Source organism: Lampetra planeri, chromosome 34 (assembly GCF_965212315.1).
Source record: "Lampetra planeri chromosome 34, kcLamPlan1.2.h2, whole genome shotgun sequence".
In the NCBI taxonomy this organism is placed as follows: domain Eukaryota; kingdom Metazoa; phylum Chordata; class Hyperoartia; order Petromyzontiformes; family Petromyzontidae; genus Lampetra; species Lampetra planeri.
This window is the reverse complement of record NC_136140.1, coordinates 1196203-1209512: the sequence shown is the minus strand read 5'-3', so window position 1 is coordinate 1209512 and position 13310 is coordinate 1196203. Positions and strand designations below refer to the sequence as shown.

At 46.8% G+C, this 13310-nt stretch overlaps 1 protein-coding gene across 8 annotated transcripts in view; it reads left to right on the top strand.

Annotated features, from left to right (window-relative positions):
• The window catches only part of LOC144730017 (forkhead box protein P1-like), a 401316-nt gene extending 394937 nt beyond the window's left edge, over nt 1–6379 (top strand). For 7 of the 8 annotated variants that reach the window (XM_078610465.1, XM_078610470.1, XM_078610471.1 and 4 more), the window contains one exon: nt 1214–6379. In XM_078610465.1, coding sequence (XP_078466591.1) covers nt 1214–1364 — 151 coding nt within the window. In that variant the 3' untranslated portion in view covers nt 1365–6379. The remainder of the gene's footprint in view (nt 1–1213) is intronic. The other variant, XM_078610467.1, reaches the window with a different exon arrangement.
• Nucleotides 6380–13310: the final 6931 nt, after the last annotated feature.

Genomic DNA, 13310 nt, shown 5'->3' with positions numbered 1-13310 from the left:
CACCTGTTAATGAGTATTAATGAGGGGGGCTGTTCGGTGTGGAGTGACGTCACCTGCTCATGAATATTAATGGTGGGGAGGGTGCTCCATGTGGAGTGACGTCAACTGCTCATGATTATTAATGAGGAGGGGTCCATGTGGAGGACGTAACCTGTTCTTGATTATTGAGGGGGGCTGGTCGACGTGGAGTGACGTCACTTGCGCATGATTATTAGTGAGGGGTGGGGAGTACTCCATATTGAGTGACGTCACCCGCTCATGATTATTAATGAGGGCTGCGGGGGTGTCAATTTGGAGGACGTCACCTGCTCATGAATATTAATTAGGGGGGCTGGTCGATGTGTAGTGACGTCACGAGCGTTAAGGACAGACATTCCTGGGTGATTATAGTAGGTATGTGTCTATTCATATATATGTACAGGTGTATACACTTTATAATGCGTATGCATTGGTAACGTTACATAGGTGATGTCTGCTAACGTCATATCTGTGACTGTACACAAAAGCAGCAGACCACTGCCAAAAATGTTCGCACAATTCCACATTACCACGTGGCCAAGACATTTTTACTGCAACAGTGGTATTACTGAATGTGAACGACCTTGCAAAAGCAGTGGCCACCTTTTAACTCGTCTTCAAGACAAATTATTAATAGAGGCCACGTGAAATATTTTGGGCTTGCTTGTTGTGTTGGCAAATGTTTATTTTAGTCTGATAATTGTTGCCAAAAATTGAACGATATCTCCTCTACTGGTCCCCTAACAGCCCTGCTCGGGTGTGCTGGACAGATACCACGTGGTTCTATCTCTCCTCGATTCACAAACCCCACCGATTTATTCCCAGCCCGTGTTGTTTGGCTGACTGAGCAGTGCATATTTACCACGTTGTATTTAATGTTCCTTCGTCTCACTCTGTCTCTCTCTCTGTACCTCTGTCTGTCTCCTTTGTCTCTGTCTCTCTCACGGTATCTTCCTCCATATCTCTATGACTTCCTCATCTCTCTGCCTCACGCCGTGTCTCCGTCTCTCTCGCCGTCTCTCTCTGCCTCTCCACGTGTTTCCTTCTGTTACTTTCTGCCGACGCTCTCTCCATCTTTACATCGACTTCTTCCTCTTTCTCTTCCATCTGGCTGGCTACCTCTGTCTACGCACATCTCCATCTCTCTCCGTCCCTCGCTCCCTCCGGGCCGCATGCCGCGCCCCTCCGACCACAGACATCCCTTCCACGTGAAGGAGGAGCCGCTGGAGATGGACGACAACAACGTCCCCATTTCCCTGATGGCGTCGGCCCCGCACAGCCCCGAGCTGGAGGATGACAAGGACACGGAGGAGGAGGAGCCGCTGATGAACGACGAGCTGGAGTGAGAGGGGGGCCGCCGGCGCCGACTCGGCGACGGCGTGAGGGGGCACGCGTCCACGTCCGCCGGCTCGGAGAACGGCGGACGGGCGGAAGGGCGGCGCGTTGCTCGTTGCTCGCGCGTTCTCGCCCCCCCCCTTCCCCAGCGACGCGATCCTCAAAAGGCCAACCACCACCACCTCCACCGCCGCCCACGGCGCTTACTACGCAAGGTGGCGGCAGTGCTTGCTTTTCTGGACCGAAAAACGACGAGAACAACAAGAAGTCAGAATACGTGACGTATGAAAACAAGTGACAAACTGCCGTGAGCAGCGTACGCACCCTGCACGCCGATGATGTCTTTTGTAAAGGATCGGATGGTCCCACGTGAACATTGTGAGGTGGTTTGACATCGCCGTGGTCACAACGGCGGTGGTGCAACAACGGTGGCGGCGGCGTCAGCGACGGCGAGAAGAGCATCTTCTTCTCGGTCGATGCTGCATTCAAAACTCCACGAGACTGTGAAATCTTCCATTTTGCTTTGCGCCCCTGCGGACGGGAAGCCAGCATCGAAGACAAACGCACGAACGGAGCGGGCGTTTAACCCAACCTGAGGAGGGTTTTAATCAAAAACGACATTTGCCAGTATTAACTCGACGTGAAGTGTACATTCTGCGGCCGTCTTGTTTACGGTCCAAAGGCATCCGGCGTCAACTCCTCGTTTTAAACACCGGCTGTAGCACTTACCGGAGCGCAACTCTCCTTCGCCGTGTTGGGAGCCGTACCGGCTGGGGGCCAACCTGCCGGCCGGTTAAACCGTGCCGCCAATTTTACACGGAACTGGTCAAGCTGAAGTTGCTCTCGAAAAGTTGACACCGACTCACGACGCACGCGTGGTGCGCGCATTGACTTAACGTGCAGTTGTAGAATACGGTTATTAATGTTATTTGTCGTTTTTACTTTTGCATTTTCTTTACAAAAAAAACACACACACTTTCGAAAAAACTAAAAATTAATTGTCGTGTATAAATGTTTTAACGTGCCAAGTTTGCGTTGGGGTAGGTGCATTGCCCAGCTGGTGAAGTGTTGACATCCTGGCTCTGGCTTGGTGTGTGTGTGGCACACTGCCAGTGAAACGTGTGGCTTCACAATACACAGGGGAGCCACTCAAATGAATATGAGGAGGATGAGTGGTAGTGGCGACTGGGCAACTCAACTGTAACGCTACGCCGAAAAAGCCCTCTGCACAAGCTGCGGTGTGTAGTCTGTCTGCATAATCCGATCTCTTGAGTACCTCTTTACCTCTGTTCACCTCCGATGTTAGAAAAATACAAAAGTCCTCATTTCTTTTGTTACCGGTGCAAACCAAAGGTTTACCGCGGCGTTCCAAAATGCTCAAAAAACAAAATGCTTTATCTTACACCGTCTACCTGCCCTGTGAGTGGCACGTCTACCAAATTGCTTCACGGACGTCTCTGTAGGATTGCAGAGAGAGAGGGGGGGGAGTGAGGGGGGGGGCCTTGGCCACCTTTGACACTGACCCCGCCACGACAAGACACGACAGAGAAACACGAGGATTGGCGTCCAGCGACCGCGCGTTTGTGGATGTGCTCGCCGGAGTGTGTCGCCCGCTTCTGGAACGGACGGCGCTGAGAAGAATACGCACGTCGCGTAGCAGAGCAAAACGAAACACACGAGACTCGGTCTTGCGGGGATTTACCGCGCGGTGGCAAACGTCGCGTTCGAAATGTCGAAAGCGCTCAACGATCCCTCAAGCGTGTTTCTCTCTCGCCGCCTGTGCACTGCCATCGTCTTCGTCTCCTTGCTCGCCGTACAAGAGGGATTTGAAAACTGATTTTTTGTTTCCGTTAAAAAATATCGCAAGGTGTTAGGAATTTCACGGAGCAAGGTGGCATGATCATAAAGGAGAGAAAGATGAATTGGCAATGCTAAAATAATTTCTTGGGTTTTTTTTTAGCTAAGTTTGAACCCAATGGGAAAGGAGATAGAGTTAAGTGGAGGATGGTCTTATTAAATAATAATATAAATACAGGTATACATTGTGTCACTGGTATGTCAAATTAAAGCACTTGTGTTACACTCAACAGACCTCTACAGTTACTTGCTACTAATAAAATCGCTACCTGATTGCCAATGCTTCCTAGAGACCAAAAAATGTATCCCAACTACAATCCCTCTAATTATCAACAGACCTCAAGTACACTCTTTTCACTCTGTGTCATGTCGCCAGGTGCTGTCGCTTGCTCATGTTTGTGCACGTGTGGTGTTTATGACGGTTGGATTGGATTCGTGGTGATGGTGAGAGCTTAAAGCCTGGTTTCCTTTCGTCTAAATGTCAATCACCGATCCAAACGCGCATTTAAATATATTTAAACAACTAACGACGACATTTAACAATATTCAAGCCGTTCTCTTGAATTACAAAACAAAAAAATAACAACAGTATTTAACTCCAGAATTCTGGACACGTGATTTGTTTTCAAAAATATGTTTTGTAATTTTTTTAAATATATACGTTCACTGTTAAATTAAATATTTAATGGTAAATATTAACGCCCCCTTTTGTGATGGTTGACCTTAAATTAAACAGTTTCAGTTAAGTTGTTTTCGTTTAAGTCGATATATGTTTGAATTAACACTGCGCACCCCTATTTAAATGGTCTTGACTGTAGAAGTCAGTCGCTGGTAATTTATAAAATGTTGTCTTTTGAATACACTCATGTTGAATGCTTTCCACAGGCAGCATAGGGCCCACATGCTTGGAAATTTGGCTTTGATTCACCTTCGGTCATTTGTGCTGTTTGCCCGTATTTTAAAGACACACCATTTGCTGTTATCCATATTTATTTCGCTCGCTCTTTTTTGCCAAGTGTAATCTCTGAGATTGCCAAAGATGGTTCGGATATACAGTACCTTCTTTAAGTAACAACCAAATAGCAAGACGCGGGCCCCTTTTAAGGAGGTGGCAAAGAAACTATTCTGTTGACCAAAATGCATTGCATCCAAAAGGCAAGCATTCCCTTCACGTCAGGCGAAGTGTAATGAACCAAAGTTTTCTCTCTGCGACCGTCGTTTAAAAAAATAGCGGTAAATGTTGACACTTAGCATGCCCACCCACCCACCCGCCATCCCTGCCTCATACTACCACGCTCAATTCTCTGCTATGAAATCTCCGCGGCTCGAAGCACGCCGCTAGATCCGTTTCTGTTCCAATTCACGGAGCGCGTTGCGTCGACGCAGAGGCCCGCGACCTCCTTTTCAGGGCCCGGTCGAAGGCGACAAACGGACATTGCGAGCAAAAAACAAACAAACAGACAGACGTTGAGTTCATAATCAACGTTTTTGGTCGCGAAAGCCTACGTGTTAAACAGACGTTGAGTTATTGAAGCGAGATACGTTGTCGAAACCGAGAAATATACCTTTTAAAACAAACAAAAAAGCATCGATCGTGATACTAAGATGTACGCGTCGAGTTATCCGTAGCGCACGTGTGATGTTGACGGTTTAACATTTAATTTTGAGGAAACCGTTTTTGAAAAAAAAAATGTTTGTCTGATATCCATGCATGATGTAACATTGTGTGATTGTTGTGGATTTAAAATCGGGTTTAACGCTTTCGCCGGAAGCGGAAAACCGTGAAGATGTTTATGACGTGGGGACGAAGAATAATTACAAAGAAGTTCATGCATTTACTGCCCTCCAAGCTCTCCGTCGACTCAGCACTAAATGAGCAAAGCTTTACAAAGGATAATACCTACTCTAGAGCATAGGGTGGCTTGTCACAGTTACATTATTTGGGAAATTTTACGACAGAAAAAATTCTGAAGTGAATAACGTAGTGTGGTGATATTAACTCAAATGCGACCCTATATCTTTAAACAAACAACACACACACAGGTGTTCTGTTAGCGAGTAGGCGATAGCTTAAAGCTCGAATATAAGTCGCATATTATTGTAAATAAGGTTAATGTGTAATTATGACAACATAACACACAAGCGTGACATCTTTAGAATGCATACCTCAACTAGATTAAACCTCTTTGAAATAAAGTACAGTTTGCACTTAGCTGTAAAAATAAATTTGCATGATTTTAGCAGATACACGTTAGTTTGTATATTGTTAGCCTTTGAGGTGGATGTTTGAAAACAGTGAACACTTCACTTGTGTGTCGGTGATCTTAACGATGTGGCGTTTTGCTCAAAGCAAAAACTGTTTTCTGCTTCTTTACAAAGAATTCCTTTGTAGTCTATATAATTTTGTTTTTATTTCATCGCAAGAAGTAAATGTAATATCCCTCTTACCAACCTGTTAACGACATGGTATTGAGATTATACTGAAATACATGGAAAAGATGTGTTTTGATGTACTATTATCGTTCCCGTTGGAATTGTTTTCCACTTTCGTTTTAATTATTTCTTGTTGTTATCATTGCATAGGTCGTTTTTTGTTTCGTTTGTTTTTTTTTTACAAAATTGCTTCTTCTGTATACTGTAGTAGATATGACTTAGTAAAACGAAATGGCTTGGTATTTGTGACAATGCTTTGTATTTAACTGTCATGCTCGTAGCTGGAGAAGAAGCCCTGAATGCATCATATGTACTTTAGCTTAACATGAAATCAGCTGTACCATTTTACATTTGCTTTGAACTGAATAACACATTGAGAGCTCTTAGTTATTAATGCTTGGGCACACCTTTGTTTTTACATGTGACGGTGTAATCAAGTGGAGGAGGCTCTAAGGCTCCACTCACGCAGCTCTGGCGGAGTGACACACCACGTGATCCGAGCTTGCGGAGAGATGAGTCGATCCATTCCGATGTTTTTTTTACTTTTACGGTTTATTTTCTGTGACTTAATAAAAATTCAAGATTGGACCAAAACGCCAAACGGAGTATCTGATACAGTAACGTGTAATTCTCAGCTTAAAGGTCTTATGATTTTTATTCGTTAAACTTACCTTTTTAAGTGCCAAGGATAAAAAAAAATGATAAAGTTTAAAAAAAAATAAAGTGGTTGAACTTGGTTCGATATTCGGTGTGTTTCAATGCGCAGCTGGACTCACACCTCCGAGGTCTGTAGAGCCGCGTTCACACTGAGCGGCCTGCTGTGAACCCACTCACCAACTCGCTAACGCTCACGCCCTTCTACAGGAGATTTGGGCAGCGATCTTCGAAGAGTTGGGAGCACCCATGCCTTGCCCCATCACACGTGACCTGTCGGATCAATAAGCTGTGGTTGTTGCCATTAAAACCGCAGGACACATTTAGCAACTTGCAACATCATCATTTCCAACCTGTGGAGGATTGCAAGTCCAGTGTGCTGAGCATTACACCTCCGATTGCCGCAGTTGGCTACGCACGGCGTGAAAGAAGTTCAACGTGGGTACGTGCGTAAGGCGTGGCAGAATCCCACAAAAGCAATGCGAACGTGACGCCTTCTCGCAGCACGGCTGCAGTGCGGGTAGTCGAGTCAGGGCCCAGCTGTGCGTGACTTGCTGCAGCCAGGAAGGCGCCTTTGGCCGCTTCGGAACTCCGTCGAGCAGGGCGCAGTCCACGGCGAAGATGATCGAACCCCAGGCGGGCGAAGTCGCAGTGTCCTCCACGAGGCATTTGGTTCTTTGTTGACGATGAGGGTGACACCTCACGCCACAATAATCATTTCGACGAGGAACCATGGACGGGAGGGAGAGGGGAGTAGCCAGGCGGTGAGCCGGTGCCAAATTACCCACCCCCCCCCCCCAGCTCTGCAGTCCTCTATATATCGAGGTGTTATCAGCCATTCAATGAGTGTTTACTCGTGGGAGGAGACTGGAGCACCCAGAGAAAACCCACGCGCTTGAGGGGGAAACACTCAAATCCCACACGGACAAAACAGTTGCAGTCCACATTTTGCTCTTGCCGGCTTCTGTCGTATGAATCGTCTACAGGATAACGCTGCAACGCTTTCATTTCCACAACTTTCCCAAACTTAATTCTGCAGAGGAGCTTTCCATCACTTCTGAACATCATCTTCCTTTATCTAAACAGGCGCTTTATCCTATTTAAACAGCTCAATTATGTCACCTGCAGCGATGAGCGGCTTTAACTTTAGTCTGACTTAAACATAGCAGTCATTTTGCATGTAATTTTAGCAATTTTTGTTTTATTTTATTCTATACTACACCGAGTTTTTTTCTGAGACCCGTGCATACGAAACCTCGCCAGACATGTCCGTGGCATAGTTTAGCTGACTTTGTTCTGTTATGGTGAATTTTTGTTTGTTTCCTCAGCTGTAATGATAAGGCGTCATCCACATTACATAGCTCTGATTTAGCAAGCCGGACTTTGTCGCCCCACACCTCTATGGAGCGCAGACTTGGTGGGTCATGGCACAGATAATACCGTGTGCTTTGGGTTGCGGCCTGCATTATGATGATGATGACTACGGTACAGTATCAGTATATTATACGACGTAAGATCAGTGACAATCGTATCTTCTTTCATCGGCGGAGATTATTTTGCTGCGATAAATTTCCACACGATAAGCCGGTTTGCTGAGCTATCATTTGTGGCCAGGTCGCTTCTGAAAAATTAGTTCATACGTCAGCGGGCTTTACCTGGTAAGATAACGATAGTGTTAGTGATCTGCTTACCGTTTCCTATACGTTGCACCCCGGTCGTGTTTACGTATCGTTTGTTGTAACTTTCTGACCCACCCCTCCTGGACATCTGTGAAAACGAGCGTTATAGCTCATGGAATTCCTTCAGTATTAATAAAGAATGTGATGACGGTAGACACGCACACTTGTTGACGACGTCTCCCGCTGAGGTGTCGCGATGTCAGGGCCATGCTTTTAATTTGAAAAAGGCAAAAAACGACAGTAAATTACTAAATTAATTGCTATTAGTTTTGGATCTCAGGGCTCCACCTTTACCTCTTAGCTTGAGATATCACCATCTGACCTAAGCCTGCGTTCATCCTTGTTAAGATAATATACGATGGCTTCCCTCAACTCGCTTAAGAGAGGGGGATAACAATTCTAAAATCCGCACGGATGAACAGCCCTGCTTCCCGTGATCAGCTCGCAGCACCGCAGACTGGATCCTGCTCACGAACGTTGATCTCTGCGCAATCCACCAACCCCGCCTCCAGAGCAGCGAATTCCAGGCGTGTTGCCACAAAGCAGCGGGTTTGTGTTAAACGCGTAGTAGGAGGCTTTCACGACCAATATCATCCATAATAGAGGGTTTTTTTGGGTTAGATCGCGTAAGTATATACGTGTGCCGTTAAACCCGCCACCACCCGACACAGCCAATTAGTAAGGTTTGTGTAGTAAACAGAACGTGACAATTTGTTACTAGTACAGCACGCCGGTGTGTTGGAGAGCAAAGTCTCAACATTTACAATCTGAGCAATTACCTCCGAAAGATAGCCGGTTTCATAACCAGCTAAGGACGGCGCTGCGTCGACTGTTAGGCTGAGGCAATGTGGCTTAAGATGAAGACACGCTGTGTTCGCACGCTTCGGGCGTCAGGGTGAGCGGAATAGATCGCTGCTGTGATGAAACCTTCACAGCCAACACGGGCATCGCATACTTACCGCCACTTTGTGACTGTGCGGCAATGCTTGCAAAGCTGTGATACGAAGCCAGGGCCTGGGGTAATGTCAGCGGTAGACAACAAATGAAGTCTAAGACTCAGAAATGTTCTTTCCTAGCTGTCTGTGTTTATTAAGTAGCAGCGGTGCGTTGGTTACTGAGCCGCTTGCTGCTGAGATAATTCCCACGGCGGCAATGAATTTTGCTTTAAACAACTTCACGACGGTTACCTTTCGGAGGTAATTACGAAAGCATTTTGCCAGCGTGAAATAAAATGTAACGGCCGGTGTTGGCCGAGGTTCACAAACAAATATCTGGGGTGGAAGCCACCTGGTTCCTACCTCCCTGTACTTTGACAGAATTCTACAACACGAGGAAGCATTGTTGACAACACTTGCAGGAACAACGTGAGGAATCTCTGCCCGCACGTGGCGAGATGTTAACTACCTCGCCTGGTCTACAGGAGGTCGTGGGTTCCATCCCGACCCTGACGCCTGCTGTATATTTGGAGTCTCTCTCCCCGTGGTCGTGTAGATTGTATCCGGGTCCTCTGGTTTTTAACTTCCACATTTAGAAACACGCGGTCACAGTATTTGGCTGCTATAATATCCACGTGATAAGCCAATTTGTTGAGCTACCATTTGTGGTGGTCAGGTCGTTTCTGAAAAAGAGCTACACAACTCAGTGGGCTTTACCTGGTAAAGATTTAAGAAACAAGTGAAACACATCATCGACAAACGCGCCATCCATGCACATCCTGGCGGTGCCGGTGCGATCCGTAACAAACATGTACTGCTGCTTCTTCGGATCGGTTGAAGCTACAACACGTTTCTAAACTGTTGTGTTTCCTTCCTGCCATAAGAAAGAATAAGAAGATAATTCAACGTAAAACAGTGCAAGAGCAATTGCTAATCCATCACTCGACGATTCATTCCAGCCACTCTCTCACCGGCATACCCTTGCCTCCTTATCACTCTTCTCTCGCTAACGCTACGATGTTTGGTGTCCCTGTGATCTCACGCATTGATTCTTCCCGCCATGTTGAGAACTCCGTGTACCAGAATGGCTGTGGTAGCCTAATCCATACTTCGTTCAACCACCGTACAGCAGGTCAAAACACGTCCCCTTCTGGCCAAAATACCCTCGAGATGAGCTGTCTCTCGCCGAGCCCTGCCTCCAGCAAGCAGCATGAGAAGGTAATTGTAGGGTTGCACCTTTACCTTCTGAAGATGCAAAATAAATGTGAGGTGGCTGCGTGACTTATGGGGCGAGTGTCACGGGCAGAGCGGTAATCCAGCACCACATGTCCTGGTTTCCAATTAGGGGTTTGCAGCCGACTGCAATTAAACTCTTCTCAAAAAACCTTAGCAAGTTGATGGTCTCATCCCAGCCATCAGTGACCACACAAAAAAAAACTATCCTGTCCACCACCGTGACATTCACGATTTGAGAATTAACACGTTTGGGTTTTTTTTTATTCGACAAAACCCTTCGCCACGAAATAAAAAAATGTGTGCCGGCGAGTGTGGATAGCACCCTGTTCTGCAATTGACTTCAGAAGTAGCTCTCTGATGTAGTTATCCTGGAGCGATTCTCTAAGAGTTCGATGCTGTCCCTGGTTGCTGTGAGAAATAAAATAAAAATGGGAGTAATTGTCATCTCATGATGTGATGCTGCTGAAACAAATTGACTATAAATACTCACGCCACTGCTGCCGGAAGGGCCTCTACTGGAGGGAGTTCTAGACGGCCCCTCTAGAGCGGGTCTTTTGCCTACTCTTCCACACCGGTCAGATGTCTTGAAAGGAGTGCGAGTACCCCCACTTTACCCTACGACACGTGACTTTGCCGATTGCCTCACTGCGGTTGATAAGAGAGCTGGGGGGGGGGGGGTAAAAAACGCGCCGATCATTTCAACTGCCGGTGGAATAAGCGAAACAACTGCAATGGAAATATCCAAACATGCACTTGCGCCAAATGAAGTCAAACCTATGAAGCTGTTTCAAGTAAATCGGGAGAAGCATTCCAAGCCAGTCTCCACAGCTGCCTTGTTTGTTTGTTTGATTTTCTAACGAGAGACATTTACAAGGATTTCCGTCGTAAAGAAATAGAAATGCAGATCAAGGAGCACATTATTGTAATAGCGAAACGTGTCAGTGGCTCATGACAGCTGGATATGCTGCAAAAGAGAAAAGTGAAAAAAGACAAGCGTGTGAGCTTCCCGAGATGGTTTCTAAGCTCTAACATTTGCAATTCCAAATTGAAGCATTCAATATAAAGGAAAATGATTCTAAAGGCAGTATTAATAGAATATTGTATGGTTGGCGGAGCGTTTTCAAGGTCATTGGCGCAGCCCCACTGATGTGTTTCAAATGGCTCATGACTTAAAGCCACTGCTGCTTATCACAAAGCCATAACGTGTTTATCCTCAAAGTGGGAATGCTGCCGTGGTATAACGGCTGGCAGACTGGACTCGCCTTGACCCCGAGGTTCGCTCCTTCAATTCAATCTCCCGGTGTGGCAGTATCTGGAACAATGGACACGTTTTTATTAAATCCCCCTTTCCGTCTGTCGATTCAGCAGCTATGTATGTACGTGGAACGTATTTAGCATCGTACGTAGCCAACCGTGCTGATCGGAGATGTGTACACCACAGAGTCAAATGGCAGGACACGCGCAGTGGGGTGAAGTGTGGTTACTCCCATCTCCTCCAAGACGTCTGGCCAATGTGGACGAGTAGGACAAATACCTCCTGAAACTCCTTCCCCATGGGTGCCGAGGTAAAACAGCCTGGCTCACCAGCACACAACGAAGACTAGTCACCATCTGTTTCCCATCTGTACGGAGACAGAGCGTTCCTACCTTGCACGCGTGGGGTTTCTCCAGGTGCTCCGGCCTCCTCCCCACGTGTATCACCACTCGTCATTAATTGGCTAAACATTTTTTTTTACATGCAGGACCCGCCTGAAAAAATACTCCTAAGACCCAGTGTCGCTTTCCGGGATAAATAAGTAAACACATTTCATTATTTTATTTAATTCTCTATTGACCTTCCTCTCAGTGGCGTGAACAAGCGATTGCAGGGCCGCGCCTTTACCGTGACCACCTTTCTGCTCCGAGTAAATACGCGGCTGCAGGGAGAAGAGCCAAAGCTTTCTGTTATTGTTGATAATGTTGACGATGATGATGAGAACGGTGTGGTTTGTGTTTGTTCTTCGCCGCCGAAATTATCTAATGCCTTTTGAACTACTTTACAAGCAGAATTGTAAAAGGACATGACTTTATTTAAGATTCCGTCACCGTGGTAAAGAGCGCTCCAGTCGCGATCAGGAATTCACGAGCGCTGTTCCACATTTGGGCCGGAGGTCAACTCAGCAGCCCATCATCTCTTCACGATTGATACAATAAGTACCACTTTGTGAAAAAGCCAGCTGTGTTTGTGCTGTCTAAGACTTGCCCACCCACCCCATATAACATGGCATTGACATCAATGTCCTTCTCGGGGTTCACACCCCTGATATTGTTTGTAAATAATAACATTCGTAATTTACAACGTTTAAAAAAATTCAGTGCTGAATGAAGCCCCCCTCCCCACACCCCAATGCCATGTTGGCCGTGGGGGTTCTTTGACCATACTTCACCACAATGGCTCTCGTGGGTTGGCGAAGTGGGTAGAGGCCAACTCAAAACATCGTGGCAGGGAATGTAACCCACCCAGGTCTACCGGGTGTCATTCCGTAGTGCCCTAATAACCACGAGTGCCACTGCTCCATCCGCTGTATCTGAACCGTTCGCAGTATTTCCCCGCGATACGAAATAAACTCAACAACAACATTTTGATCGAGAATCACCACGTTAAACGAGGCGCCCCGTTTCATACGGGAGACGATTTGTACGCGGAATACGGTAATCGGAGCGGGTCATGGCATTCATTCATTCACTGCGCGGAGTCGGTCAGTGAATTGATGTGAAGCCCTCGGGCCCTGGGTCTCGACAGAGTAACTCTGCCCTCCACTGGCTGCGTCTGCCATGCAACCGGCCTCCACGCGCCTCCACGTGCCAGTTTAATCCATTAAGCGACAACAATGCGGACGGGCTCCTCGAGAAAGCCGACGACGGGGCAATGCAACGTCCCTCTTTCCTTTCCGAGTGAGAGGATGGCTGTGGGGTTTTTTTTCGTGACTCGTTTTGGGTGTGTGCGCGTTTTCTTCTTGGTCGTTAGTTGCATTGTCAGAAATGCACGAAAGTGATTCCTGCTTTTGCAAGAGCATTGAGGCGGATCCCACCTCCTGTTTACAGACTCCGGGACAGCCGCAGGAAATTCCACGTGTCCTGTGCTCACTTCCCCACAACGCGGTGCAAATGTTATCGACGCCCT